The sequence below is a fragment of the Mercenaria mercenaria genome, chromosome 15 (genome assembly GCF_021730395.1).
Source record: "Mercenaria mercenaria strain notata chromosome 15, MADL_Memer_1, whole genome shotgun sequence".
Taxonomy (NCBI): Eukaryota; Metazoa; Mollusca; class Bivalvia; order Venerida; family Veneridae; genus Mercenaria; species Mercenaria mercenaria.
The window spans coordinates 55,038,546-55,065,875 of record NC_069375.1 but is presented as its reverse complement, the minus strand read 5'-3'; the positions used below and the strand labels follow the sequence as shown (position 1 = coordinate 55,065,875).

Sequence of the window (27,330 nt, the reverse complement as noted above, 5' to 3'; positions counted from 1 at the left end):
ATAAGGTCATGTCAATTAATGTATGAATATACATATATTAAAAAAAAACGTTTGTGCGGTCCCAAAAGTATAAAAGAAAGTTCTCATCTGTATCAGTCAATTAGTAAACTTTGATGTTTAATTCTATCGTATATCACGCTCCTGAAGCATAAACTAAAATAAAACTTATTTATACTTCTTTTTGTTTCGTAGACGATTTTAATTGTTTTGGAAATGTTGATAATATTACATCTATCTTATGCATGTTTCTGTAAGCATTTAGAACAAGAAGTGTTACTTGTATCAATGGCAGTTTTATTGCTGTAATCAACCACCTAAGAAATGATCAATATGGTATATATGATTGATGTTCTTTTAACGGGTGTACAGATGAATCACATGTTTTCTGTTAATTATGGATGTCTGACATTTTCATTTCGTATACCTAGCTATTGATTTAGACTTGTTTAAGGACAAATGTTTCCAAGTGCTAAAGTTATATATTAAAAAGTGCTTAATGAATTACTCTTATGTAAAATTGTACGAGGAGTGTTTTATGCCTTACAGGCGATGTTTCCACCTTCCCCACCCCCACCACCCCCTTGTTTTTTATACACATATTCATAATTAGGCATACCTAACATACACTCGTAAATAGCAGACCTTACTGCATGATCCAAAACCTCTTCCAGATAAAGGAAATTTCGGTGAGGAACAAAGAAAATACTTTCATGACATGACATCAGGTCTGGCGGATAAGGTACATTTGGGACATGCCGGACCTATTCCTCCCGTCAGAAGCAGCTGCTGATCTGTCGAAATTGGTGTTTAACTGCAACAGAGACATGTGATTAATATCTAGACATACTGTCATATATGACATTTCATTCTGCCCATCAGCATTACACAATTTCTGATACATTTTTACATACGCAAAGCTTGTAACGGACCTTTCTAGTGACAAACCTATATTTCATACGCTCTCATATTTCTTTCCTTCTAATTTTGCAGAATACTAAAATCTGAGAAAACTATTATACCTGTTTACGTTTATAAAAGTGTAAATTATCCGTGCTTCCTATGCAATACATGGACATTCCGGGGTCAGTCCCATTGCACATGGAACATCCCTCGTGTAAACACAGATTTTTAACATGAAATGTATCTCATTAAAATGGTGTACAATTTGTTTGTTTTACCATGATCTGTTCATGAGAATAATTCCTTCTCGAAGCTCATTTCACATATTAACTGGTAAAGTCTTGTGTCTTTTTGAGACAGCAAAACAACTCGCGGGAGTTTTTCTTTATGTTCATTTTTATTTCTTGAACAAAGTTTTCTTAACGACGTCAAGACGATGAACATTCAGCAGAGTTTAAGCTAATGGTCTGCTTATTCTAAGTATGGCATGACTCCGTACGTAAATCGGCGGTCAATATTTGTGTAACATGACTATGTGTATATATAATTTATGTTTAGTGGGCTAATAAGTCAAAATGATTTTAAAGCCAAAACATTTTTAAAAGAACTATGAAAATTGATTTCTGATATCATGTTATTAAACACTTTTTCAATGGCTTTCTGGGCAATAGTCAAAGCTATTCTAGAACCTTTAGATTTCTTAGGTATACTTAAATGTATTTCTGTATAAAATGTGTGTACACATGCAAACATAACAATTTATATTGTTAACACAAAGAAAGGAGGTGCTATGTATATGAGCAACAATGCCTTATTTTACAGTGTGGTCAATTTATCATTATTTGCTGACATAGATATTATATCAAAGTAATGATATCCAAACTAAATGACGAAACTTACAGACAGTCCTGTTGTAATAGTTTGTAAATCTGGCCTATTTATCAACAGTTATAACCTTAACGTTAAATATTCCAGTTTTTTTTTTGTTACTTAAAAATGTCCTTGTAATACTAAAATTCTAATGACAGATATTTGATAACAGATAGCAACGGCGGGGGCGGGGAGCTTTAACGACATTAGTTCAGGTATATAATAGTTAGCATTTACAAGAACACAACATACTAATAACAACGACGGAATTGGGATTGAAACGGGATTGAAACATATTGTTCAACATAATCTCAGCATTTTCTTGTGCCAGGAATGTAGTAATATAATTTCCGATTGTAGCAATAATTTCTCCATTGCCGTAGATGTTTGACATTTCCTTCTGTATGAAATCACGTATCTTACAAAGAAATGAGGCTTTCTATATCCTCACGGGGGATGGCGATGTTATTAATGTGATAAAGTTTGTAACATAAGTCTTCTTCGTTACAATGTTGTCTGGATACATATTTTTGCGAGATTAAGAGTGGAATAGTTTCTTTTCCTATTAAAATCGAAAAAAACGTGTTTTTGTTGTTGTTTTTTTCAGCAGTGAGTTGAAAAACATCGCGATTCAAAGTTGTGTAGGTGCGATTAAAGTTGTTTTTCTTTAACGTTTAAGTGGATAATAAACACATAATAGTAATTAACCAAAAACTGGTGTTTGCGATTGTCCCAAGTGACATTTACTGTTATTTTTAGCAATTTATTCGACCAATTTTTTCCGTGAATCACGTCGTGTTTAAAGTGGACGTCTTCTCATGTCGTCAATGCCATCATGCTTAAAGGCGGAGTCTCCTCTTGTCGTGCTTTAGGGTAGAGTCTTATCACGACGCCGTTAATGTCATTGTGCTTAAACTGCAAGTCTTCTTATGTAAAGATGTGAATATCATCATGCCTAAAGTTGGAGCCTCATCACGTCGTGAATATGATAATTCTTTGAAGTATTGTCATGTTGTGAATGTTATCGTGCCTAAAGTTGGAGCCTCATCACGTCGCGAATATGATAATTCTTTGAAGTCTTCTTATGTTGTGAATATCATCGTGCCTAAAGCGGGAGCCTCATCACGTCGCGAATATGATAATTCTTTGAAGTCTTCTTATGTTGTGAATGTTATCGTGCCTAAAGCGGGAGCCTCATCACGTCGCGAATATGATAATTCTTTGAAGTCTTCTTATGTTGTGAATGTTATCGTGCCTAAAGCGGGAGCCTTATCACGTCGCGAATATGATAATTCTTTGAAGTCTTCTCATGTTTTGAATGAATGTCACAGTGCTCAAAGCGGGAAGTTTCTCATGTCATGTCGTCAATACCATTGTGCTGTCACCGGGAGTCTGTTAATGTTGTGAATGTCATCGTGCTGCAATCAGGAGTCAACTCATGTTGTAAATATCATCGTGTCTTCGTGATCAAAGTGGAAAACTCCTACAGTTGTTAATGGCATCGTGCTTAAAACGGGAGTCAGTATCAGCGTGCTGAAATAGAGTATCTATTGTAAATTTCATCATGTTTAGAGTAGGAGTTGTTGGTATCATGTTCAGAGTAAAGGAAACCTGTGTGTTAGATATTAGATAATACCGGGAACTTTGCTGCCTCCCTAAAGACTATATATCATAATAAAAGCGTTAATACGTGAAAACAGTCAAATTTATATCACGAAAACGGCTTTAAATCTGTGAATCTCTGATTTCGTTTTATTTAAACTAGACTTACAAAGTCTGTTGAGATCAAATAAGCTGTAATAATGTTAATTTTTTTCTTCATACTGACACTGACATTTTACAATTTTGTCTCTATGCTCATCTCAACAGTTAGAGCCAGAGATCAGAGTATAGATATTGTAATTTTTTCAAGAAAGTGCTATTAAAGATAATTTTATGGTAGAGATATTTGTTTCGAAGGACTCTAATGACTAGTGCCAGTCTATATTTAAACATGCGGCAGAAGAAGTTTGCAGCTGTGAGAAGGGTCATTAAACTGTACATCGTTATGTCGTAATGCGAACATATCATATTTTCATTTTTCCTACAGACTCCTATAAAAAAGTTATTGATGTACAAACTTTTCAAATAAAGAAAAAACGAACACATGACCACGTCTTTAATTCTGGTTGAGTTTTTAGAATGCCAGGATGCTTTGGAATAAGACGGGGATCACATTCTACATTGTAGACAAAACGATCAGAACAGGCAGAACTATTTTAAGACAGAAATGCTGATACCGGTATTATAAAACCTAATACAGATAATACAAAGACACTTTCACTTAAAATATTATCTTAAACTGATAACAAACAACACAATTATAATTCAGAAGTATGTAAAATCAAAGGCACTTTTTGAAGTATTTAAAGGAAATGTTTCGGCTAAACACAAACACAAATTTCACTCATTCAGGAGAAAATTGCTTGTTTCGTGGCAATGCAAAATCTGCCAGATTGACTGCAGTTAGATTAAATTGAAAATGATTAGCTGAGCTTTCATACACTTATAACCTGCTGTTTGTTATTTTCAATTTTATGTTCTGACTGCAGTCAGCCTGGAGTTGTATGTATCGGTATATTTCTCCCCTTTTATATGTTCTGATCTGAAAGCGACAGGAATTTACGCTATTGTGAACAATTACCATTCAAGTTTTCGAATGCTATTTCATACCGGAAATATGTGTTCTTGTCGGCGTTGATTGTAATCGAAGTTCCATTATTTGTTATATTTAGAACAACCATTAGCAAGCTTATCATGTTTTACAGAATCTTCCAATTAGTGGATACTTTGCTATATCCGTAACTAAAGCACAACGTCGATAGCTGGCATCCTATATTTGATACAAGGTACCATTACTAAAAACGTTACAGCGTCGGCAGAAAACACTTTCTAACCAGAGTTTGCTTCGTACATAACAATCTGTGGTCGGATTTAACTTTTGAAGTAAATGGATTGAATTTTTCTAACATTTAACAAATATGGAGAGTTTGAAATCTCGATTCAGAGCGCGTTCACAATCAGTGAATGACAAACCATGCCTTTCTTTACTTCCATTTCGAGATCGGTTCCGTCAACATACGCACGAGAGCAAGTCAACAGCTGTCTCACTGAGACCACAATATTTGGACTCGTTTCATAGACACAGAGCTTTGAGGTAGGTGTGTCTTTAACAAAATATCGTTATATAAAAATGAAATAGACTAGTATCCACAACAGCAATTAAAGTTGCAGTACAAATATCAGATATATATTTGTGAAAGATCAGTTGAAAATGAATAGAAAGTTATATACATGTACGTAAAATAGCAAAATTACTTTACAACAATTTTTACAGCATTTCACACTGCCTTAACAGATTCGCGACCAAAAAAGAATAATCTGGTTATCTCATTCATATTTGCGATTTTTATACGCCCGTTTGAAAAAAAACGGGATTTATTATGGGAACGCCCCTGGTGGGCAGTTGGGCGCGCGGGCGGATAGGCATGCGGCGTCCACAGACGTTGTCCGGAACATACCTTCTTCATGCATGGAGGAATTTTGATGAAACTTGGCACAATTGTTCACCATCATAAGATGGAGTGTCATGCGCAAGAACCAGGTCCCTAGGTCTAAGGTCAAGGTAACACTTGGAGGTCAAAGGATACAAGAATGAAATCTTTGTCCGGAGCATTTGTTCTTCATGCATGGAGGGATTTTGATATAACTTGGCAGCAATGTTCACCACCACAAGACGGAGTTTCATGCGCAAGAACCAGATCCCTAGGTCTAAAGTCAGGATCACACTTAGAGGCCAAAAGTCAGATACAAAAATGTCATTGTTCGGAGCATTTCTTCTTCATGCATGGAGGGATTTTGATGTAACTTGGCACAATTGTACACAATCATGAGACGGAGTGTCCCTTCTTTAGAATTACTTCCCTTTGTTGTAACTATAAATAGCTTATATTGTAACAATTTTATAACTAGTCGTAGTGAAAAATTGTGACCACTTTTCTGTAGTACAACATGCATGTTATATCCAATTTTGATGTGTATTTTGACCTATCTCTACCTGGTAAGGATTTTTGTGTGGACATACAATTTTTTTTGCGTGGGGGGGGGATATTTTTTTAAAGATTAACTTCCCTTAGCTTCCAAGGTTAGCTGGAATTACATTCAAATGTAGTTGCTTTTTGATAACAAGTAACAGCAATCAGTGGCTTATCTAGTAAAGATTTATGTTCTTGTAAGCGGGTAACGTAAAAAGATTCGCCTGAACAGTAATTGGACAATCAGTATGCTCTGGACATATTTGCCTTGTCATGAATCTTATCTGGTAAAAATTAACGTTTTCACATAAGTGACATAACGAAGGGGTGAACAGTTATTGGACAATTGAAATTCTCTCGACATTTAATTCGTTTTTTTTTTCAATAACTAGGAGCATGAATATCAGTTATTGAACGTATTCGCACCTGCAACTAGGATATAAGAGGACCCTCATGCTGTAAATGACATCATAACGAACTACGTACATTTATGAAGCAGATTGGGTGTATTTAAAAATCAAAAACTTGCGCCTTGTTTCTCATACTTAAGTAATGTTGCCGAGTGTAACGGCTTTTCCAAATTCACGTCAAAAAAGTACCCATTTACATTATACACCGTAAAGCCATGCAATGGTTTGTCAGTGCTATACAAGGTTTATAAATAAATTTCGATGTAATTGAAGATTTAATTCATTCACGAAAGCTTTTTACCTCACATGTCACAAAGTGACAGTGTGAGCTTTTGTGATCGCGCAGCGTCCGTCGTCCGTGCGTCCGTCCGTGCGTCCGTGCGTCCTTGCGTAAACTTTTGCTTGTGACCTCTCTAGAGGTCACATTTTTCATGGGATCTTTATGAAAGTTGGTCAGAATGTTTATCTTGATGATATCTAGGTCAGGTTTGAAACTGGGTCACGTGTGGTCAAAACCTAGGTCAGTAGGTCTAAAAATAGAAAAACCTTGTGACCTCTCTAGAGGCCATATTTTTCATAAGATCTTCATGAAAATTGGTCAAAATGTTTACCTTAATGATATCTAGGTCAAGTTTGAAACTGGGTCACGTGCCTTCAAAAACTAGGTCAGTAGGTCAAATAATAGAAAAACCTTGTGACCTCTCTAGAGGTCATGTTTTTAATGGGATCTGTATGAAAGTTAGTCTGAATGTTTACCTTGATGATATCTAGGTCAAGTTCGAAACTTGGTTACGTGCCTTCAAAAACTAGGTCAGTAGGTCAAATAATGGAAAAACCTTGTGACCTCTCTAGAGGCCATATTTTTCATGGGATCTGTATGAAAATTGGTCTGAATGTTCATCTTGATGATATATAGGTCAGTTTCGAAACTGGGTTAGCTGCAGTCAAAAACTAGGTCAATAGGTTATAAAATAGAAAAACCTTGTGACCTCTCAAGAGGTCATACTTTTGAATGGATCTTCATGAAAATTGGTCAGAATGTTCACCTTGATGATGTCTAGGTCAGGTTCGAAACTAGGTCACGTGCCGTTAATAACTAGGTCAGTAGGTCAAAAAATAAAAAAACCTTGTGACCTCTCTAGAGGCCATATTTTTCATGGGATCTGTATGAAGGTTGGTCTGAATGTTCACCTTGATGATATCTAGGCCAAGTTCGAAACTGGGTCAACTGTGGTTAAAAACTAGGTCAGTAGGTCTAAAAATAGAAAAACCTTGTGACCTCTCTAGAGGCCATGTTTTTAATGGGATATGTATGAAAGTTGGTCAGAATGTTCACCTTGATGATATCTAGGTCAAGTTCGAAACTGGGTTATGTGCCTTCAAAAACTAGGTCAGTAGGTCAAATAATAGAAAAACCTTGTGACCTCTCTAGAGGCCATACTTTTGAATGGATCTTCATGAAAATTGGTCAGAATGTTTTCCTTGATGATATCTAGATCAGGTTTGAAACTGGGTCACGTGTCATCAATAACTAGGTCAGTAGGTCAAATAATGAAAAAATCCTGTGACCTCTCTAGAGGCCATATTTTTCATGGGATCTGTATGAAAGTTGGTCTGAATGTTCATCTTTATGATATCTAGGTCAGGTTCAAAACTGGGTCACATGAGCTCAAAAACTAGGTCACTATGCCAAATAATAGAAAAAAACGAGGTCATACTCAGTTCAAAACTGGGTCATGTTGGGACAGGTGAGCGATTCAGGACCATCATGGTCCTATTGTTTATGAGGTTGTTGTCACATGTTTGTTCCAGAGATTACTGTTTTATACCCTAGTACAACAATATACAATGTATGTTCATTTATACGAAATGTGATTATTGCTTTAAACGCGAAATCAAGCTGTCTGTTGTTGTTTTTCTTTTTCTGAAAAAATAAATGTAATAACCAAAGTTGATCGTGTTATATCTTATTACTTTAATTTAAGCTTCAAAATCATAATGAAAGTGTCAACTGCAAAGAACGGTTTATCTAATGAAAACTCCCTATTAGAAAAATATAATAGCTAAATGTTGTTTTGAAGCCTTACTTTCAATGGGTTTTATTTACAAATTTTATTGCTTATGTTAGCTTTAGAGAGATAAAAAGCTATTTTTCCTCTAAATATTTTATTCATATTAAGGCTTTGTTGTAAATTAAACTTTCACATTTAAATATTTGAATTGATTTCAGTCAAATTCAAGTCGGAAGCGAAATAGGGTAAAACATTTCTTTTAGCTGATTTTATCAGTATATTTCTTTGTTTACAGGCCGTTTATATATTGTATAGGTTAATGTCAAGGGGGACTTTTATGCTATTTGGGTTCTGTCCGAGGAAGTCTGGAAATATATATATAATATATTTATTGCAATACAATGTCTATCAATCTAACTATTAGATAATAGCGGATAACAATAACAAAGGGGTTTAAGTAAAACATTACATACGATTTCTCATTAAAAGCATATTACAATTGCAGTATAAAACAATGTATGACTTAACTAAGACATTACATATATAGTGCGTATAAAATATTAGATAGAACGTACCTGTAAATATATGATACATAATATTTATAACAGTACAATGTATATCAATCTATCTATTAGGTAATGGCGGACAACAATAACAGAAAAGTTCACGGGAAGGGTTATGCGATGTTATCGGATAAGTATGGTACGGCATCCGTCAGTAGAGTATTGTATTTCAATGTATAGGTCATAGAGGAAAATGCACATTAAAATATTGGAATATAAAATATAATTTACACTGATACTACAGACCTATGACATTAATGTTACTTAAAGTATAAAAATTTAAGTTATTAAAATTAAGGTTTTTCTTGTAATGATTGCTTTTGTAGAGAACAAGGGCTGTGAAATAAAAAGTACAAGTATACTTTCTAAACAATATACAACCTGTAAGAAAAATATTTAGAAGTTGTGTTTGTGAAAGGTCCATTTCGATATAGAAATAGGACAACCTGTCCCTAATTTTCTTCTAAATTAAGCCCGTTTCATTTCATTTTGAATTGTAAGAAAGTTCAATATGCCTAAAACGCTTTAATTCATCAATTATTTTCGAATCCAATTGTGTCTTAACGACACATTAACAGCAACACACAATATGTTGATCTGTAAGAAGAACTATTACAATATATGAGCCGCACCATGAGAAAACCAACATAATGTATTTGCGACCAGCATGGATCCAGACCAGCCTGTGCATCCGCGCAGTCTGATCAGAATCCATGCTGTTTGCTCTCAAAGCCTATTGGAATTAGAGAAACTATTAGCGAACAGCATGGATCCTGACCAGACTGCGCGGATGCGCAGGCTGGTTTAGATCCATGCTGGCCGCAGATGCACTATGTTGGTTTTCTCATGGTGCGGCTCATATGTTTATTTTTCCCCTTGGCCACATCACAGTAACTGTCAATAAAGTTATCATGTCACTCCTATTTTGTAAAACATGAAACATGATTCCGAATGATTGTTTTTGTTTTTCATGGTTCAAACACTTTAGAAAAAAAGGTATCTGTTCTATTTGTCTATTATAGTGTATGTGTATGATTACGGTATCGAGAGAATAGTGTATAGTATTTCTAAATTATATACAGATCTGAGATATTTAATGGCTTGCCGGTAAAAAGTCAAACCTATTGCCTGAGGTGCGAAGGACGGAAGGGCAATAGTTTTGACTATTGGCTAAGAAAGCCATTAAGAAGTATTTTATTTTCATTTTTGTTCCAATTAACAATTGTTGAATATATCCAGTATACATGTGTTGAATATACATAAATTTTGTAATATTGCACAAGCTATGGACTGGCGATTTATAAAAGGACTTATGTATTAATATGCTTTTTACAACATATGGTGCCGACAGGGTAACACATAATGTTATTACAATGTAATAAATCCATATCCATAATCCTTTCAATGGATCCAAATTGACTCTTAGATCATATAACATTATCAAGACACAATGTAATCAGAGGAACAGCTAAGTATCAATTTCTAAATCAGTAAACATCGTGGTCGATTGCCTCATTCACCAGCTGACTTATACACCTTTCATTCTGATAGATAAGTACTACATTTTGTATTTGATATACAATTTACTGCTGTTTCAGACAAAGCAACTGCAAGACTATAGATACATTGACCGGCCTATCCTTACGTTGATTAATTTCACACATTAGTGATGAGAAACGGCCTTATAATCTAATTTCATGACTTTCGAGCACATGAACTATTGCACAATGGAACAGGATGGTCGATGTACGTTGAGGACACTGACTTATGGGTAATGAATGATACCCGACCAATTAATGCTTTTATTTTTGATGTTTACGTATTCGTCTTAAAGTCGAGTATTGTTTAATGTTTAATCTGGATAATAAATACGAATCTCTCGAAAATGAAGTCGCAATTGAACACGATATTAGTATACAGTCAAACCTATGTTAAAGACCACCTCTGAACAGAGACCACCTGGCTCTGAAGACACTTATTTTGTTTCCCATTTTAACATTTACAGTGTATTTTAACCTGTGCAAAAAGACCACTTCCAAGTAAAGACGACATTTTGGCTCTCCCACGGGTGGTCTTATGGTTTGACTGTACTAAGGTAAGTATCACGACATAATTGCACTTACAGTATTCTCGAAAATGTTCAGTTTTATTGTGCCCCAAATTCTTAACGGCAAATCATGTGTTGATACATTCCTACGCAAGTTACAGTTAAACAATTACAAGTGTGTGATTATACCTGGGGTCTGCACAGGGGAGCTACAGCCCCTTGTCTTGTCTGGCAATGTTAAAGAGGAGGCGAAAAAATAGTTTACCCTCTGATATGCCGTCTTAGTTCAGATGCAGCTTGATAAGGGCGAGTTAGTTGACAAGCTACTGTACAGTACCCGGTGTCACATCTAGCTTTGACATTGTTCGTTCGTACGTTAACCTTTTACAGATAAATGAACTTCGTTACTACTGTAATGTCTTTTAATTAATGTCTGAACGTTAGGCAAAAAAGTGATAAAAGTGCCATGTGAAAAAGCGTACGAGCTATAAAATGCTGACCGAGAGATTAAAACAGGATAGAGACACGACCATTTCTTGTTTAGTTGGAATACATCAATTACAGACAGATAAATGTGAACAAGCAATTTAGTCTCCCATCAGTTTGGCAGGAAAGAACTCGATTTTTATGAGAAAATAAAACTGTTTCATTGATTGTTTCAACAAAACACTCTTGATTGTCCTTGCGGTAATAAAACTGTTTCTTTAATTGTTTTCACAAACACTCCTTTGTCCTGTAAAAAAAATAAGTTACAATTTGTGGAAATAAAAGTGTTTTCGTGATGCTTTTTTTAAATGTTATGCACCTTTGGATTTCATATACAGGTATACAAGGTAAATGATTTAATATTGCGTGGTTTTCAGTACATTATCGAAATATAACAATATGTACAGTAATCATCAGTGGTTGCTAGGGCCAAATAGGTAACTTTTTGACCCATTTAAAATACATGGACATAACAAGATATGTTTGTTATTACATGTAAGCAGCTAAGCTGATGATATCTTTCACCAGTGAACACCAGATATTACATATTCTAAACAAATGTTTCAAATACGACGTAATTCTGGAGTTTCATGTTGAATGAAAATAAAATCTAACAGAAAATCACATTTATATAAGACCGATAAATCCGAATCGATAATATAAAGTAGGATATCGAGCAGCGAATGTTCTTGATCGTTTTTTTTTTTTACAAATGTACCTATCATCACCGAATTTCACAAAAGAATCGGTCTTGGTAAGGGAAAGACATCAATTGCGTTGTTTTTGATTCTCCACACTAACTTATCTTTCTTGGATTGCCTTATACACTCGCTACCCCCCAGTAAACACAACACACAAGTCATGTTTCCCTCCTTATTCCCCAGCTTACACCTACTCCCACCACACTACCCAATCCAAAACACTTTTATACAGTTCTCACAACTAATTATATCTCATATGAATTCTTAAGATCCAGGTAATTTTCAGCCATTCCCCCACCCATTTCCCCAACCTTGCACATACCACACTCACACACCGCTATAACCCCACCTCCTCTCAACAAAATTATTTTTACATGTCTCAATCTAACAATTGTTATTTCTTGGATTCCCTAATGCCCAATACCTATCCCTACCCAATCCTCACATTGCTAACGCATTAAAAATTAACCATTTTTCACATTTACTATATCATTATATATGCAGTTGAATATCGATATATCGAAGATGCTTTTCTCAAAATGCCGGCTATCTCGGAGTCATCTTCAACTCCTGTCTCGAAATATCAGTTAAAGTCGACTTTCAGTTATCTCGAAGTAAAACTTTGGATCCGTGGGAGTTTCGCTGTAATATTATGTAGGTAAACAATTTTATTTAGACAAGCGCGCTGTCTTTCTGGCAGCTCTTGTTTTATAAATGAATGTGTTCAATGATTTATTATTACCGCGCTGATACTTTTCCATAGGCATCAACTTTAAACAAGAATTTACTCGCTTTGTTATTTTTATTATGTACATTTTGATCAGTTATTCCACAGCCAATCTCACACTGGCCATAGCTTTATCAGATCAAGTGGTTCCAACGTTGTTTGAGCGGTGAATTTTACGCCGATCAGATGGAGAAATATGGCCGATACTACAAATTTCCGGCATTGTAAGTATGATTTAAAGGAATTTCTACCCGTTAAATAACGAATCAAATGAAAACGATGGGTGCACCTGGAGCGCAAATGTGTATATGTTTTAGCACATATGTCCATTTAGCTGAGATTTGCACCGTTTATTCAAACACTTATGTACAGTCCGGCGGGGGAAGGATATTTTTGACAGTTTTTGACAATGTCGCATCAAATTTAGCGTTAATCGGGAACAAGTAACTGTTAAAACACTTTTTTTATGTAAAGGGCTACCTCTTAAAACAATGTGTGTGAATTTTCATAGAATTACTCATGGTTATTTGTGAAATATCAGCCAAAAACCTAATGCAACGCCGTTTCGAGTGGGTCGCAATGCAACGAAATCAAGTGGATACCGTTCTCTGTCTTACTTGCGAAGTCTTATCCGTCTTAAAAAAAACAGTCATTGAAGCCTAACAATGAATAAAGTTAGAGAGTTTTATATTATTATAATGATTCCGCCAGTTCTAATATATTATACTTTTACATTTTTATGCTTAACATTTAACATATTTTTGCGGACATTGTCAAAAAACATCAACGCAAAAACATAAAAAAAATCTCTTTAAATCAGTATAGTTACAGTTGGTTACTTTTTTAGTCCCTTAAAACCAATACATTGCGATTTCATTTCTGATTTGTTGTGCACTTGAGCTGTTCATACAAAATAAATAAAATTTGGCCCATGATAAAAGTATTGATCAGTTGTTTGTACATATTTTCGTTCGTATTCCTGTGGTAGCGTTCATTTATTTTCAGACAGATATATATCAGAGGATGTTAAAATTGGCCACTGAGGGAAAATACAAAATTTCATTTGTCCTCCATAAAACAGAAACGACGTAATAAACCTCTATGGTCGCCGTTTAAAAATGAAAATACAAATGAAATACAGACACCAAAAAACGGACCAGCAATACTAATAGAGATGTGCCACAGTTGTACTATTTAACTGTCTCTTACCAAAGAAGAAAAGCGATGTTTGCCAACGGGTACTTATTCTACTTATTCGAATTGATAAGAGTTAAAATATTGTAAAATAATGTATCTTTTGCTTCAGAAAGTTGTCTCAGGATAGCCTTGTCGCTTGCATTGTCTAAAAATCTGTCTCTTCCTCTATTAATTCTTCAAACATTTCATCACATAAAACTCTCTCTTTTAATACCTTATTGTGAACAGGTTTTTTTCTTGATATTTTGGTGCTTGAAGTTGGAATAAGCAGTATTTTCGGTTGATTTTTTAAAATTTTTATTCACTTTGAGGATATGGAGAAAACGCTCTTAATCGTTTGTTTAATGACACATCTCTATTAGCAGTGCTGGTCCCGTTTTATTTTCTTTCATTGGTGTCTGTATTTCATTTGTATTTTCATATTTGAACGGCAGCCATAGAGTTTTATTACGTCGTTTTTGTTTTATGGAGGACAAATAAAATATTGTCTTTTCCCTGGCCAGTTTTAACGTTCTCTGTGATTTATCTCTCTGAAAATAAATGAACGCTACCACAGGAATATGAATGAAAATATGTACAAACAACTGATCAATACTTTTATCATGGGCCAAATTTTATTTATTTTGTATGAACAGCTTAAATGCACAATAAATCAGTAATGAACTCGAAATGTATTGGTTTTAAGGGACTTAAAAGTAACCAACTGTAACTATACTGATTTAAAGAGTCAACCCGATTTTGGTATGCTGTTTAATAACATTCGTGGAGGAGATAAATATCCGTGAACTGGTTCTAATTTTTACGAACTATTACTTTTATTTACTTGGTGATATTGTTCGATGTTCATCCTTGCTTTATGTTTTTGTGTTGATGTTTTTTGACAATGTCCGCAAAAATATGTTAAATGTTAAGCGAGCATAAAAATGTAAAAGTACAATATATTAGAAATGGCGGAATCATTATAATGATATAAAACTCTCTAAATTTATTTATTGTTAGGCTTTAATGACGGTTTTTAAGACGGATAAGACTTCGCAAGTAAGACAGAGAACGGTATCCACTTGATTGCGTTGCATTGCGACCCACTCGAAACGGCGTTGCATTAGGTTTTCGGCCGATTTTTCAGAAACAACGCTGAATAATTTTATTGAAATACACACGCTTTGTTTAAAGAAGTAGCCCTTTACATAAAAAGTGTTTTAACAGTTACTTGTTCCCGATAAACACTATATTTGAGGCGATATTGTCAGAAACTGTCAAAAATCCCCTTCCCCCGCCGGAATGTACATAAGTGTTTGAATAAACGGCACAGATCTCAGCTAAATGGACATATGTACTAAAACATCGACACATTTGCGCTCCAGGTGCACCCATCGTTTTCATTTGATTCGTTATTTAACGGGTAGAAATTCCTTTAAGTCATACTTACAGTACCTGAAATTTGTAGTATCGGCCATATTTCTCCATCTGATCGGCGTAAAATTCACCGCTCAAACAACGTTGGAACCACTTGATCTGATAAAGCTATGGCCAGTGTGAATCTCTGTAAAATACCTTGTTTGAATACGAAGAATAACCTTGCCATGAATGAATGACAAATTATTGAAAACCACATATGGAGATGATCGTAAACAACAAGGAAAATACGTTCTTATCATACAATGGCAATTCTCTCGTGTGTCCTCTTGCGTATGCAAATGCCTTCTGATTTGCATACGTTTCCGTTGATGGTAAAATAACTTCAATAGAAAAATAGTTTGGGTTTTAATATGTTTCCATTGGGACACTCCCTCTTCTTTACTACGTTCCCGTGTCAGTTAAAGATCTTTACCCTACTTTATAGATCAGGTAAAAATCGAGTGGATGGATATTCGAGTACCTTGGTCCAAACATTCTCCATAAAGAGACAATGTGTTGCATTGAAGCCCCAGCCCTATAGCTGAAAGGTCAAGATTACAATTATTTGAAGGTACGCTTTTTCCAGTCCATAAGTTCAGAGTTCTAAAGTGTCAAGGTGCCACAGACTCACACTCTTGCGTCGGAACATCACAAAACGAGGACATCCGTATGCTGTAGACACATTTCTAGATTCATTTATAGCCTTGTAAGACGAAACGAAAATATACAGTAAATATCATAATCCTGTTTATACTCTAAAAACTGTTTTCTGAAGGAACATATATATTATTTTATATTGCTAGTTTCTGAACTCTATATATCCTTTGAAGTATTAGTAAATTTTTATAGCTAATTGGTATAATAATGATTGTTGAATTGTAGTACATCTCTTATTCGGTTAAATTATATACGGGTAGAAGATATTTCAGGAATAAATATATTTTCAGACCCTTAAACGAACCTATAACAATTTGGAAAGAAGTGAGATATTTAAGTAATCTGTAGACAAACATGATTAGAAACCAGCGCAAAATTTGCCACTACATTATATGTTCTACCAGTTTTATAATAAAATGATGCGACACGATAATCATTGCCACATTTACAGTTATCGTGCTTTCCGTTTCTTATTTCTTTATTGTTTTATTTTTTATTTTTTTTTATTTTTTTTAACAATCTTGTATTTTCTTCTGTTTTAATACCAAACAACATCTTGTGGCAAGTTCCTTTATGTCGATAACTTCTTAAATTGTTCTGTTTATCTTCTGACCTTATATTGTGCGGAATAATCCGGCCTTACTTTGCTCGGAATGATAGCTTATTCCTAGTCTGTATTTGAATAAATTGGAAAGTATAAAAACGAAGATAAATGTGTCTTAGGAAGATCCGTTTATTACTTAGAAATTGTAGACCACAATAATGAAATTTGACGTGATATGGAAACAATACCAGCAGATCAAACTAGCTTGTGGTGTTGAAATACAGTTATTAGATACAATTTCCATGACAACAGATGTGTCCGGATATAGCGTATTTATTTCTAAAGAATTTATGAGCTTGTCGTCAAATACTGAGAAAATATTGACAAACAGACTGCAAAAGTTTAGATAATGGACGCAAACATTTTGTATATGGCACATGACGGATGTCACTTTAAGATAATATTATGCTGTTTGTTAAGGCTCTTTTGCATTAGTGCAAATTAGTCAGTTTTGAGGGCGACATACCTAGAACATTAATTAGATGATACACCCTTTTCTTTGCAAAAAGAATTCTAGTGGAATAACATAAAATTGCTCTTCAGTGACAATATGATCTGAAAGTAATGTTATGTCATTTGAGCTTCGAGCGATTTGTGACAGCAGCGTGGTCTTTCAAAATTAAAAATGGTTATAGATTTGGAATTTATCGCTGAGAAGCTGTGGTATTTATCAGCGACTTTTGAAGCCGCGGTATTCTTCCAATAATCCTACTAGAAAGTGCGAGAGTATCTCTCTCCTATATTAGGCACATTTAAACACTTCAGTTGAGAGATCTCAATACTAAGAGAAAGCATTAACCAAGCATATGTGATGATCTATTGTGAAGAATACGATAAGAGACAATACCCTTTGTGTTTCAATAAAGAGTTTTGTTTACGGTTTTTGGAATTTTAGACAGTTTGGACATTAGTAATACTAAAAGGATATTTACATGTATTTTACACACGTGTTGTGCCTTTTTTTTTATATAGAATAAAGATGGATGCCTTAGTATTTCTGATATCCGTGCATGTAACGTTGTAGAATGAGATTCATTTGAAATTTTATCACTAAAAAGTGTGTAAAAAATATCAGACAGGAAAATATATTCTGTGATTTTTAACAAAAATTAAAAAAAAAGGCACGCTTAGATATGGAATGTTTCAAGCAAACGTTTCGAAATAGGTCACATTCAATGAGGGCTCGTTCAAAACCAACGTTTTTCAAAGAACGATTAAAACAGGGCAGTCATCTCGACACCCGGAGTAGACAGAGCAGCCCTGACGTCAAACTTGGCGTCAGAGCGTCAATTGCACATTGTTATCATGACATTGTACCAACAGTTTTTAGTTCGGACAGTTATCGACGAAGAGCATTGAGGTACTTCATTTTGTTTTACTATAATTGAAGAAAATCAAATAATATCTGTTGTAGACTATGTAATATTTAGGTACATAACAGAAGACACATGAGTTCATGAGGACGGAGAGTTCCTCTACTTGGCTGTAAAATAAAAATGTTAAGATTTACCTTTAGTTATTGCTTGCTGAAACTACGTTGATATAGTTTAGTATTCAAATCGGAAGGCGCAATCAATTATTTTACATGTAACTACAACAGTCATATATCCGAGTATAAACTGCAACATACCATTCAGTTTGATCAGATTTCATATATACAAGTATTCAGACACTATGTGTTATTTTATAACAAATACTCTCAGACAAATTTTAGATGAGGAAGTAAATTACTGACTGCAGCTGGTGTTTAGTCAGATTACTAATTAAAGTTGTAAATTTACGAGCACATGTTTCACTATACACAATGATTTTTCTTTTGGAAAATCAAGTAATACATTTTGTATTGTACTTTATGCTGACATATTGAAATGATCTATTAAAACAATTATTATAGGTTATACTGACAGTGTTAAAGGCAGGAAACAGATATTTAATATAGGGAGGGTATTTGATGAAATGTCGTGTCTTCTGTCTTAAGTATGCATATGAGTGTAAATTTTGAAACCAATCCGACTTTCAGGGGTGGCCGTAGATGTATAACACTTATTTGAAAGTGTAAAGTCTGAAGAGCAGCGGTTCAACTCCAGTGATTGTTTTAGTGTTGTAATAAAGTTACTGTAACTAACGTTTGGATTCCTCTGACATTGAGCCATTTTGCTATAAAAAATGGTACTTTTTTGTTAAAATATTGTTTAGATCTGTATTTGTACACTTTATAATTAAATCATATAATCTTGCAACTTTGTACACTTATCATTCGGTTAGTGAGAACACCAGGAACGAAAACTGTCTGCTATTTTTGAAAAATTATGTTTCTTTTCTAATTTAAGCATTTCTTGGTTAAGGGCATATCTTACTGTTGATATATTCCCACCTTCCAACCCACCTATCACGTATTTCAGTGATATATATTTCAATTTATTAGGTATCTTTTGAATGTGTCAACATACAAATTCTGAGATTTCATTGTCACTAGTGACATACAACAATAGGCTAATGAAAATACATCCAAACTGAATAAATGCATACCTAGTAGTGTCATGGAAAGTCCATAATATATATCTCCAAGTTGAAAAACAATACGCAATAGCAGAAATCTCCAGAAAATAAGGGTTACCTGTGGCGACTATAAGCAATCTAACAAAAGACATTACAAACAAATCTGGTAAAGATTACCGTAATTACTCGAAAATTTGATTTTATTTATAAACAGTTTCTGTCAGTATGTGGTCGAGAGGTTAAGGCCGCTGACTTCAAATCACTTGCCCCTCACCAATGTGGGTTCGAGCCTCACTCGGGTATTGAATTCTTCTTTGAGGAAGCCATCCAGCTGGCTTACGGAAGGTCGGTGGTTCTACCCAGGTGCCCGCTCGTGATAGAATACTGCACGACGGGGCACCTGGGGTCTTGCTCCACCAACAAAGCTGGAAAGTCACCATATGACCTATAATTGTGTCGGTGCGATGTTAAACCCAACAAAAAATAATACTGTAAAGGTCTTGCCAGGGGAAGTGTATACAATGCTTACTAAAATGATCAATGATTTTATCATAAACGTAACTAGATAAAGTCACAGGGTGATTTTTGGGTATCGTACACACTGACAGAATGTCACACTTCAGGTAACATTTTGCCTATATCTTTCTAATTATTTGATGGATTTTTATAAGATATCGAGCGCCGAACACAGAAAAATGAGTGCTTACCTCCAAATAAAACGTTAATGCTTTGTACAGGAAAGTATTCATTTTGCTGTATTCGACGCACTTTATTTTATGAAAATCCGATAAAGTAACAAGGAAAAAATAGACAAAATGTTACCTGGATTGAGACGCTTTCACCGTGTGTATGGTATCCAAAAGTCACGTGGATTGGCCAACCTTAAATCAGATTATTGTGTTTTATAAGTAGGATTGTGTGTTTACTGTTACAACTGAACAAGTAAATTTTCTTGAAAGTATGCACTTTTTATTTTCTGTTGTTCTGACAATTAGTTCATTATTGAGTACATGTTTGTTCATGCCGCTACTAATAAATGGTGTTTAATTTGATTATTGACGTTTCTGAATCCATTATACTAAGAACATATTTGCTCATGTGTCTACTTAAAATTCATTTAGTGTTTTTCTAATAATGTCACAATTGGTCTACCTGTAAATATCCCCCTTAATGTTTCGATGAGGTCAACTTCCCATTAATACTTGCACTTGTAACCTGTTCATACGGCTTAGTAAGTTTTAATTTTTTGTTTATGACATTAGAATTGCTATTAGTAGACAACATGTTTCAAATGAGCTATTGACAAGCATTTCATTATTTATCCAACGATGATGTTTTAGGCAAATCTAGAAATTTATAAAGGATACATATACATGTTTTGTGACAACTCGATGATTTGGTTTTATTGACAATCAAAATTATCTGGCCATATTATAATGATAATTAAGACGATACTATTAAAAGTGATTTCCTACAGCAGCTGATTCATTCATAGAAAATGCTCAATGTTTACCTTAATACAATAGAAACTAGAATTTTATCACGAGAAAGACTTTTGTATCACAGATTAAATACATGTGTGAATTATTACTGATTGTTCCTTGCCACGTTTTTCTGTAGAAATGAAGTTATGTATATAGAACAGGGTTTTTGATGACTGACTATGTGTTATTGTAGAAATTATCCACGCCTCAAACTGCGGCTGCCCAAAAGACACCAAATTACATCATCAATCTTCTTCCAGTCCAATATAACCCGTAATCAGTGGAACCAGACTAACATAGTTAAGTCATGCCGCTGCATATATTAAATGTTCTTTGCTGAAACAAAATGGAGCAATCAATAAACAATGAAATGAAAAGCATTGACAATTTTGTCTTCAAACTTATGGCCTGATCGTCTTAAGAAATGGATGGATATTAAACCTTTTTAAATTTAAATATCACCAAATCATAGTAAAAAGCGTAGTTGTACATGAAATTAAAACAGGATATAAAACATGTAACGATTGTCAATTTACTGATATATGCTAGAATTCCGGAAAAGGGACCACATGAATTAATTCATTATGAGTATCATTAAAAAGGCAAGGAAGTTTTGAAAAGGCTCGAATGAATATCAGTATCAATAGAAACAAAGTTTTAATGGAGTAAAATATGTGGTCAGTGCTGTACCTCCCGAACACCGTTATCGGCTGATTTACCTTTGTTCTCCGCGGAACATCTAATATATGTAGTGACATTAGTCTGTTCCGCTGTTTTATCATTAGAAAACAGCTTACACTGTTACACTGGCAGTATAATCTGCTTATTCAAAATTCATTTCAGAAAGTCTGCATAGACTTTCTAAATTATTTCATGCAACAAATCATGTAAATAGGAATTGTCGAGAATATGTCCTTACTGTCTGTAAAAAATGAAGCCATTGTTTTTGCTCAAGAACGTACGTTGAATATGGTGGTGCCTAATCTCGTTTGTGACCGCGACCTATATCATGCTGTCATTTGAAGTGGATTATCATGTGCACATCCATTTGTTAGCATGTTATTGCATTGAATTGAGTATATGGAAGGCGAAGTTAATGTCGTGCCAAGTTGTAATGGCAAGGCAAGCACTTGTTAACACCCTTTCATCGAAGGACCCTAGCTGATACAAATATAAGGTGTACTTTTTTTTAATATTATTTTGAAAGTTGATCACTTCCGTTCTAGATGATACTTCTTGTCCTTTGCCACGGAGTTAGTAGCGTTTTTATCTGTCAGTTGGTAGTAAACAACAGGAAATAATTTCAATCTTTTTTTTTTCTAACTGTTGCTAGTTGATAGAATTATCATTGGAAGTAACTGCGTCATTTTCACCGAAAATTATAGACATTTACAATAATTACGAGAACATTTAGCTTCTCTCCAGAAAACATAATTGCTTCTAATTATTATTGACGAACGGGTGCCATGGCCTACACATTTAGAAAAATAGTGTGTTTGTAATCTAGATATATTCGTAGTCTGCGAATTTCTCGAATATTGTTACGAGATCTTCATATAATTATGGTATTTTGTTATTAATCAGCACCACTTTTACTTGTATCATATGAGACATGTCACGAGAAAACCAACATAGTGGCTTTGCGACCAGCATGGATCCAGACCAGCCTGCGCATCCGCGCAGTCTGGTCAGGATCCATGCTGTTCGCTTTCAAAGCCTATTGTAATTAGAGAAACCGTTAGCGAACAGCATGGATCCTGACCAGACTGCGCGGATGCGCAGGCTGGTCTGGATCCATGCTGGTCGCAAAGCCGCTATGTTGGTTTTCCCATGGCATGTATCATATATTCATTGATAAAACTAGCGTAGTTACATGCACAAATATATTGAAAGTATACGTTATTCCGCTTGTGTATTTTAGAGTTTATGTTCTAAAAGACACACATATTTTCAAGATTGCAACTTACAATTACGGACTTTTGCATAAACCCAAATTAACATATCTGAAACATATTTTAGTAAATTAAATTTAAACTTGGTAATTTTATACTTTCAGTTCACCGGCCTCAGATCTAGCTGCAAGACGCGGGGTATTCAGCAGGCGGCATTATGGCTCTGTGGAATTGGTATGCATTTCTGTTTTTTTTATTTACTAAGAGAGGTACTTTTGTAGGCATAGACATAAGAATAATTTAAAATGGTATCATTTGTATCAGCATTGTGGCGCTCTTATTTTGATATGCTGTTAACAACATGTTAATCTCAGTGTATGATTAGTATAAAAACAAAATACTGGCGTGTTTTTAAAATACTGGCAAGAGAAACAATGATGAGATAGTTGTTTTGCTAAGTATATATATTTCTTATCGCATCAGATGGCATCAAAAAGGCATGACACACATGAGAGTATTTTAAAGACAATAATCGTAATAAGAGGCTGTCTGTTATCTTGCTAATGTCGATACAGGCATTTATTAGTCCCCTACTGGTTGAAAACCAGTTTTGGGGATTATAGGAATGCTCTTTTCCGTCATTCCGTCTTTCCGTCATTCCGTCATTCCGTCCGTCCGCAATTTCGTGTCCGGTCCATAACTCTGTCATCCATGAAGGGATTTTAATATTACTTGGCACAAATGTTCCCCATGATGAGACAACGTGTCATGCGCAAAACCCGGACCCCTAGCTCAAAGGTCAAGGTCACAATAGGAGGTCAAAGGTCAACAGGGCTTTTTTCCTGTCCGGTCCACAACTCTCCCATCCTTGAAGGGATTTTAGTATTACTTGGCACAAATGTTCCCCATGATGAGATGATGTGTCATGCGCAAATCCCGGACCCCTAGCTCAAAGGTCAAGGTCACAATTGGAGGTCAAAGGTCAACAGGGCTTTTTTCCTGTCCGGTCCATAACTCTCCCATCCATGAAGAGATTTTAATATTACTTGGCACAAATGTTCCCCATGAGGATACCACGTGTCGTGCGCAAAACCTGGACCCCTAGCTTAAAGATCAAGGTCACAATTGGAGGTCAAAGGTCAACAAGGCTTTTTTCCTGTCCGGTCCATAACTCTCCCATCTATGAAGGGATTTTAATATTACTTGGCACAAATGTACCTCATAATAAGACGATGTGTCTTGCACAACTTTCAGACCCCTAGCTCAAAGTTCAAGGTCACACTTAGCAGTCAGATGTTAACATAGCATGAACAGGGTCTGTTTCGTGTCCGGTCCATAACTCTGACATTCATTAAGGGATTTTTATATCACTTAGCACAAATGTTCCCCATGATGAGACGACATGTCATGCGCAAATCCCGGACCCCTAGCTCAAAGGTCAAGGTCACAATTGGGGGTCAAAGGTCAACAGAGTTTTTTTCCTGTCCCATCCATAACTCTGCCATCCATGAAGGGATTTTAATATTACTTGGCACAAATGTTTCCCATGATGAGACGACGTGTCGTGCGCAACACCCAGTACCCTAGCTTAAAGGTCAAGGTCACACTTTGAGATCAAAGGTCAAGAGGATTTTTTCCTGTCCGGTCTATAACTTTGTCATGCAAAGCAGGATTTAGATATCAGTTGGCACAAATATTCCCCTGGATGAGACAACATGTCATGCGCAAGAACCAGGTCCCTAGGTCTAAGGTCAAGGTCATATTTAGAGGTCAAAGGTCAAATTCAAGAATGACTTTGTACGGAACATTTCTTCTTCATGCATGGAGGGATTTTGATGTAACTTGGACCAAATGTTCACCATCATGAGGCACCCTTGTTTTTAGAATAACGTCCCTTTGTTGTTACTATAAATAGATTTTATTGCAACTTTTTTATTACTGGCAGTAGAGAAAAATCGAGACCACTTTTCTGTGGTACAGCATGCATGTTACATCCAATTTTTAGGTGTATTTTGACCTATCTCTACCTGGTAAAGAGTTTCTTGTGGACTTATATTATTTTTTTTTTTTATTTATTTTTTTTTTTAAAGATTAATTTCCCTTTGTTGTTACTATAAATAACTTACATGATAACATTTTTATAATCAGCCAAAAAAAATTCAATATGAAAACAACTGTGGGTTTTTATATATGCACATTTTAATCCAAGTGTGTTGTTATAATGTTATAACATATTGTATATGTAGTACAATATTGTTTATACATCATTAACAGATATCAGTTCATTATGTTATACTGCAGTAGAAAAAATTAGGTGCCTTCCAGTAGGGGACTTTGTATTGCATGGCAATACTTCATTCACTTGTTTCCTTAAGTTATCACTGTGGAAAGTATGCAAGGTCACTGATAGAAAAACATTATTTCCCTTGTGTATTCCTTCTAGGTAACACTTGCGTGCAAACTTTTCGCAAGAAAGTGTTTCTATGTTTTCTTGGAGGTATTTGTCAAGAGAACTTACTCTCTGGCACTTTGTTGGGCATCCGTAATTGTTATTGTTTACTCAAAGCACAGTCATTTATCCATCTGGTCTGTCATTAGGCTTGTATCACTGACAGTGTATGTGAAACATTATCAGTAGAGACAGTATTTCATTTTTACAAACCAGATGAACACTAATATTCTTATATATCCGATAGACCAAATAAATGCTATACTATTGAGTAATCAGGTTGATTTGTTTGACTTCATCATACACTATTGTTTTCATGATTCCATGTAATACTTAAATAATTGTATGAAAAAGGTCTTTGCATTCATCTGAACAGGGAACATCCCTAGCGTGCATTTGTTTTAAAGTAACATCAGGGCTGGCTGTAATAATATAGGGATAAAAGTTCCATTAGCGATGAAGGTTTTCTTCAATGTTCTATTCATGTTTGTAATGCTTTCTAAGCGGGTATGACTTTTAGCACAATTGTTTATCAGGCAAGCCATCAATAACTTCGCTTGTTTTTCTTATTTAACTGTGAATCAACTACTGATCTAAAAAGCAGTAAAATAAGGAAGCCAGACTGAGTGTAGCCTTTCAAAATGCATTTAAAAAAATGTACAGTGATTAGAATCTTAAAAGATAGATATCATAAAAGTCGGACTTTTCATTTTTCTAAATCGTTTTTCTTTTCTGGGAAAAACATTTTCTGAACTTATATGCAAGTGCCATAACAGTTTAGAAATTAAATTTAAGTCATTTATATAAAAGGAAACTGAAGGATACCATTTAAATTTGACATTGGAGATTGGTTGCAGCATTTTTCACTAAACTACTTGACTATGTTCTTGTATTGCAAGGACAAATAATTGCATGCACTCAGTACCACACACGTATTATGTTCTATGTTTAACATACAGATGTTATACTGAATTTAATCACATGTCTCTTTATATAAATCACCGGTCCATAGTATATGCCATGACCTGCATATAGTTCAAAACATTTTTTTCTGGGATTTAAGCCGATACTTTAAGAAAAAAAGAAAAATTATTTCCGACATTAGTGTGAAAACAAAATACTTATTGAATGGATTACCAGTCAACAGTCGCAACTATTGACCTTCTGTCCTTCGGACCTCGAGGAGTACTTTTTTACATTCTGTGTTTGCATAGATTGTACAATTTATTAATTATATCAAAATACTGATAGCTTCTGCGAGTTGATATGTATAGGTCACTTACTTTAGAAAGTTGTAGGGCTTGGGTTATCTTTGGTTCTACAACAAGTTATTGTATAGTATAAATACGAACAGTCATGACAATATATTAAACAGCACCAAATTCGGTTTTACATTTTTTCAGCTCAATTCGACAGACAGCGACCCGTCATTAAACGCTGGAAGGTTTAGACTTGAAACAGGTGAAAGGTGTCAAGAAGAGGTTAGTAATTCACCTGTCATAAATATGTAATGTGTTGTTTAGGTCTTATTCATGTCCAATGATAGTAGAAATAACGACAACAATGCCATTAAACATTCCTAAATCAGCATTCAATACCAAAATGAAAACAACTTCAGATAAAGAAAGTATTGTAACCTTTTAGATTTAGATATCACAATTTTCGAGCATTATATTCGTTGTAGTGCATATAGCTTAATTCTTTCCCGAAATGTGAGCTGTTGACAAACTTCCACACTAGGTCAAACAAAATTCTGTTGGGGTATTTTCATTGAGAAGTATAGAAAATACTGTCACTGCAGCGTAAATAAAGAATATATGTTTCACTGCTACAATGCAAATGCGCACTATATCTCATCCATATTTCTCAGTATTTCATTAGAAAGGGTATGATTAATGACTTTTTCTTACTGATAAAACAGCGGTAATAATAACATGTTACGAAGAAAGAGCGATGAATTCCGTTTATGAGTACCTGATTGCGAACCAGTCAATCCGTGCATATTCTCACAAAATGTCATCACGGTCCTTTAGACAGTTTTGATTATCAAGTAACATTTAATAGGACACATTAAATTGTGAGATGTACCGTATTGCATTTTAAGCAGACTTATAAATTACGATTTAGATTATTTCAAAGTCAGTAATTCATGTAGGCTAGTTTCAAATTGCAGATGATGATTAGTACCAAAGCACATTGTCAATGACAAGTTATTTACCCTTAAACGATTATAAGAACATTTTGGCTGAAGCACCAATGGAAGTTATTCTTTTTCCTGCGTCTTTGTTGATCTCGTTGTCGTTATAGATGTCTGCGTCGTTGCAGACCTAGATCTCTGCATATTGATGTATTAATTATGCA

General features: G+C 34.8%; 1 protein-coding gene across 7 annotated transcripts in view; it reads left to right on the top strand.

The window, feature by feature from the left end:
• LOC123555048 (GTPase-activating Rap/Ran-GAP domain-like protein 3) overlaps positions 1–27,330 on the top strand; it is a 160,042-nt gene that overhangs the window by 94,791 nt on the left and 37,921 nt on the right. For 5 of the 7 annotated variants that reach the window (XM_045345603.2, XM_045345611.2, XM_045345592.2 and 2 more), the window contains exons 2-3: positions 22,685–22,754; positions 26,373–26,450. In XM_045345603.2, coding sequence (XP_045201538.2) covers positions 22,685–22,754; positions 26,373–26,450 — 148 coding nt within the window. Of the gene's footprint in view, positions 1–4,775; positions 4,967–17,805; positions 18,006–22,684; positions 22,755–26,372; positions 26,451–27,330 lie in introns of those variants that run through there. The other 2 variants (XM_045345637.2, XM_045345585.2) reach the window with 2 other exon arrangements.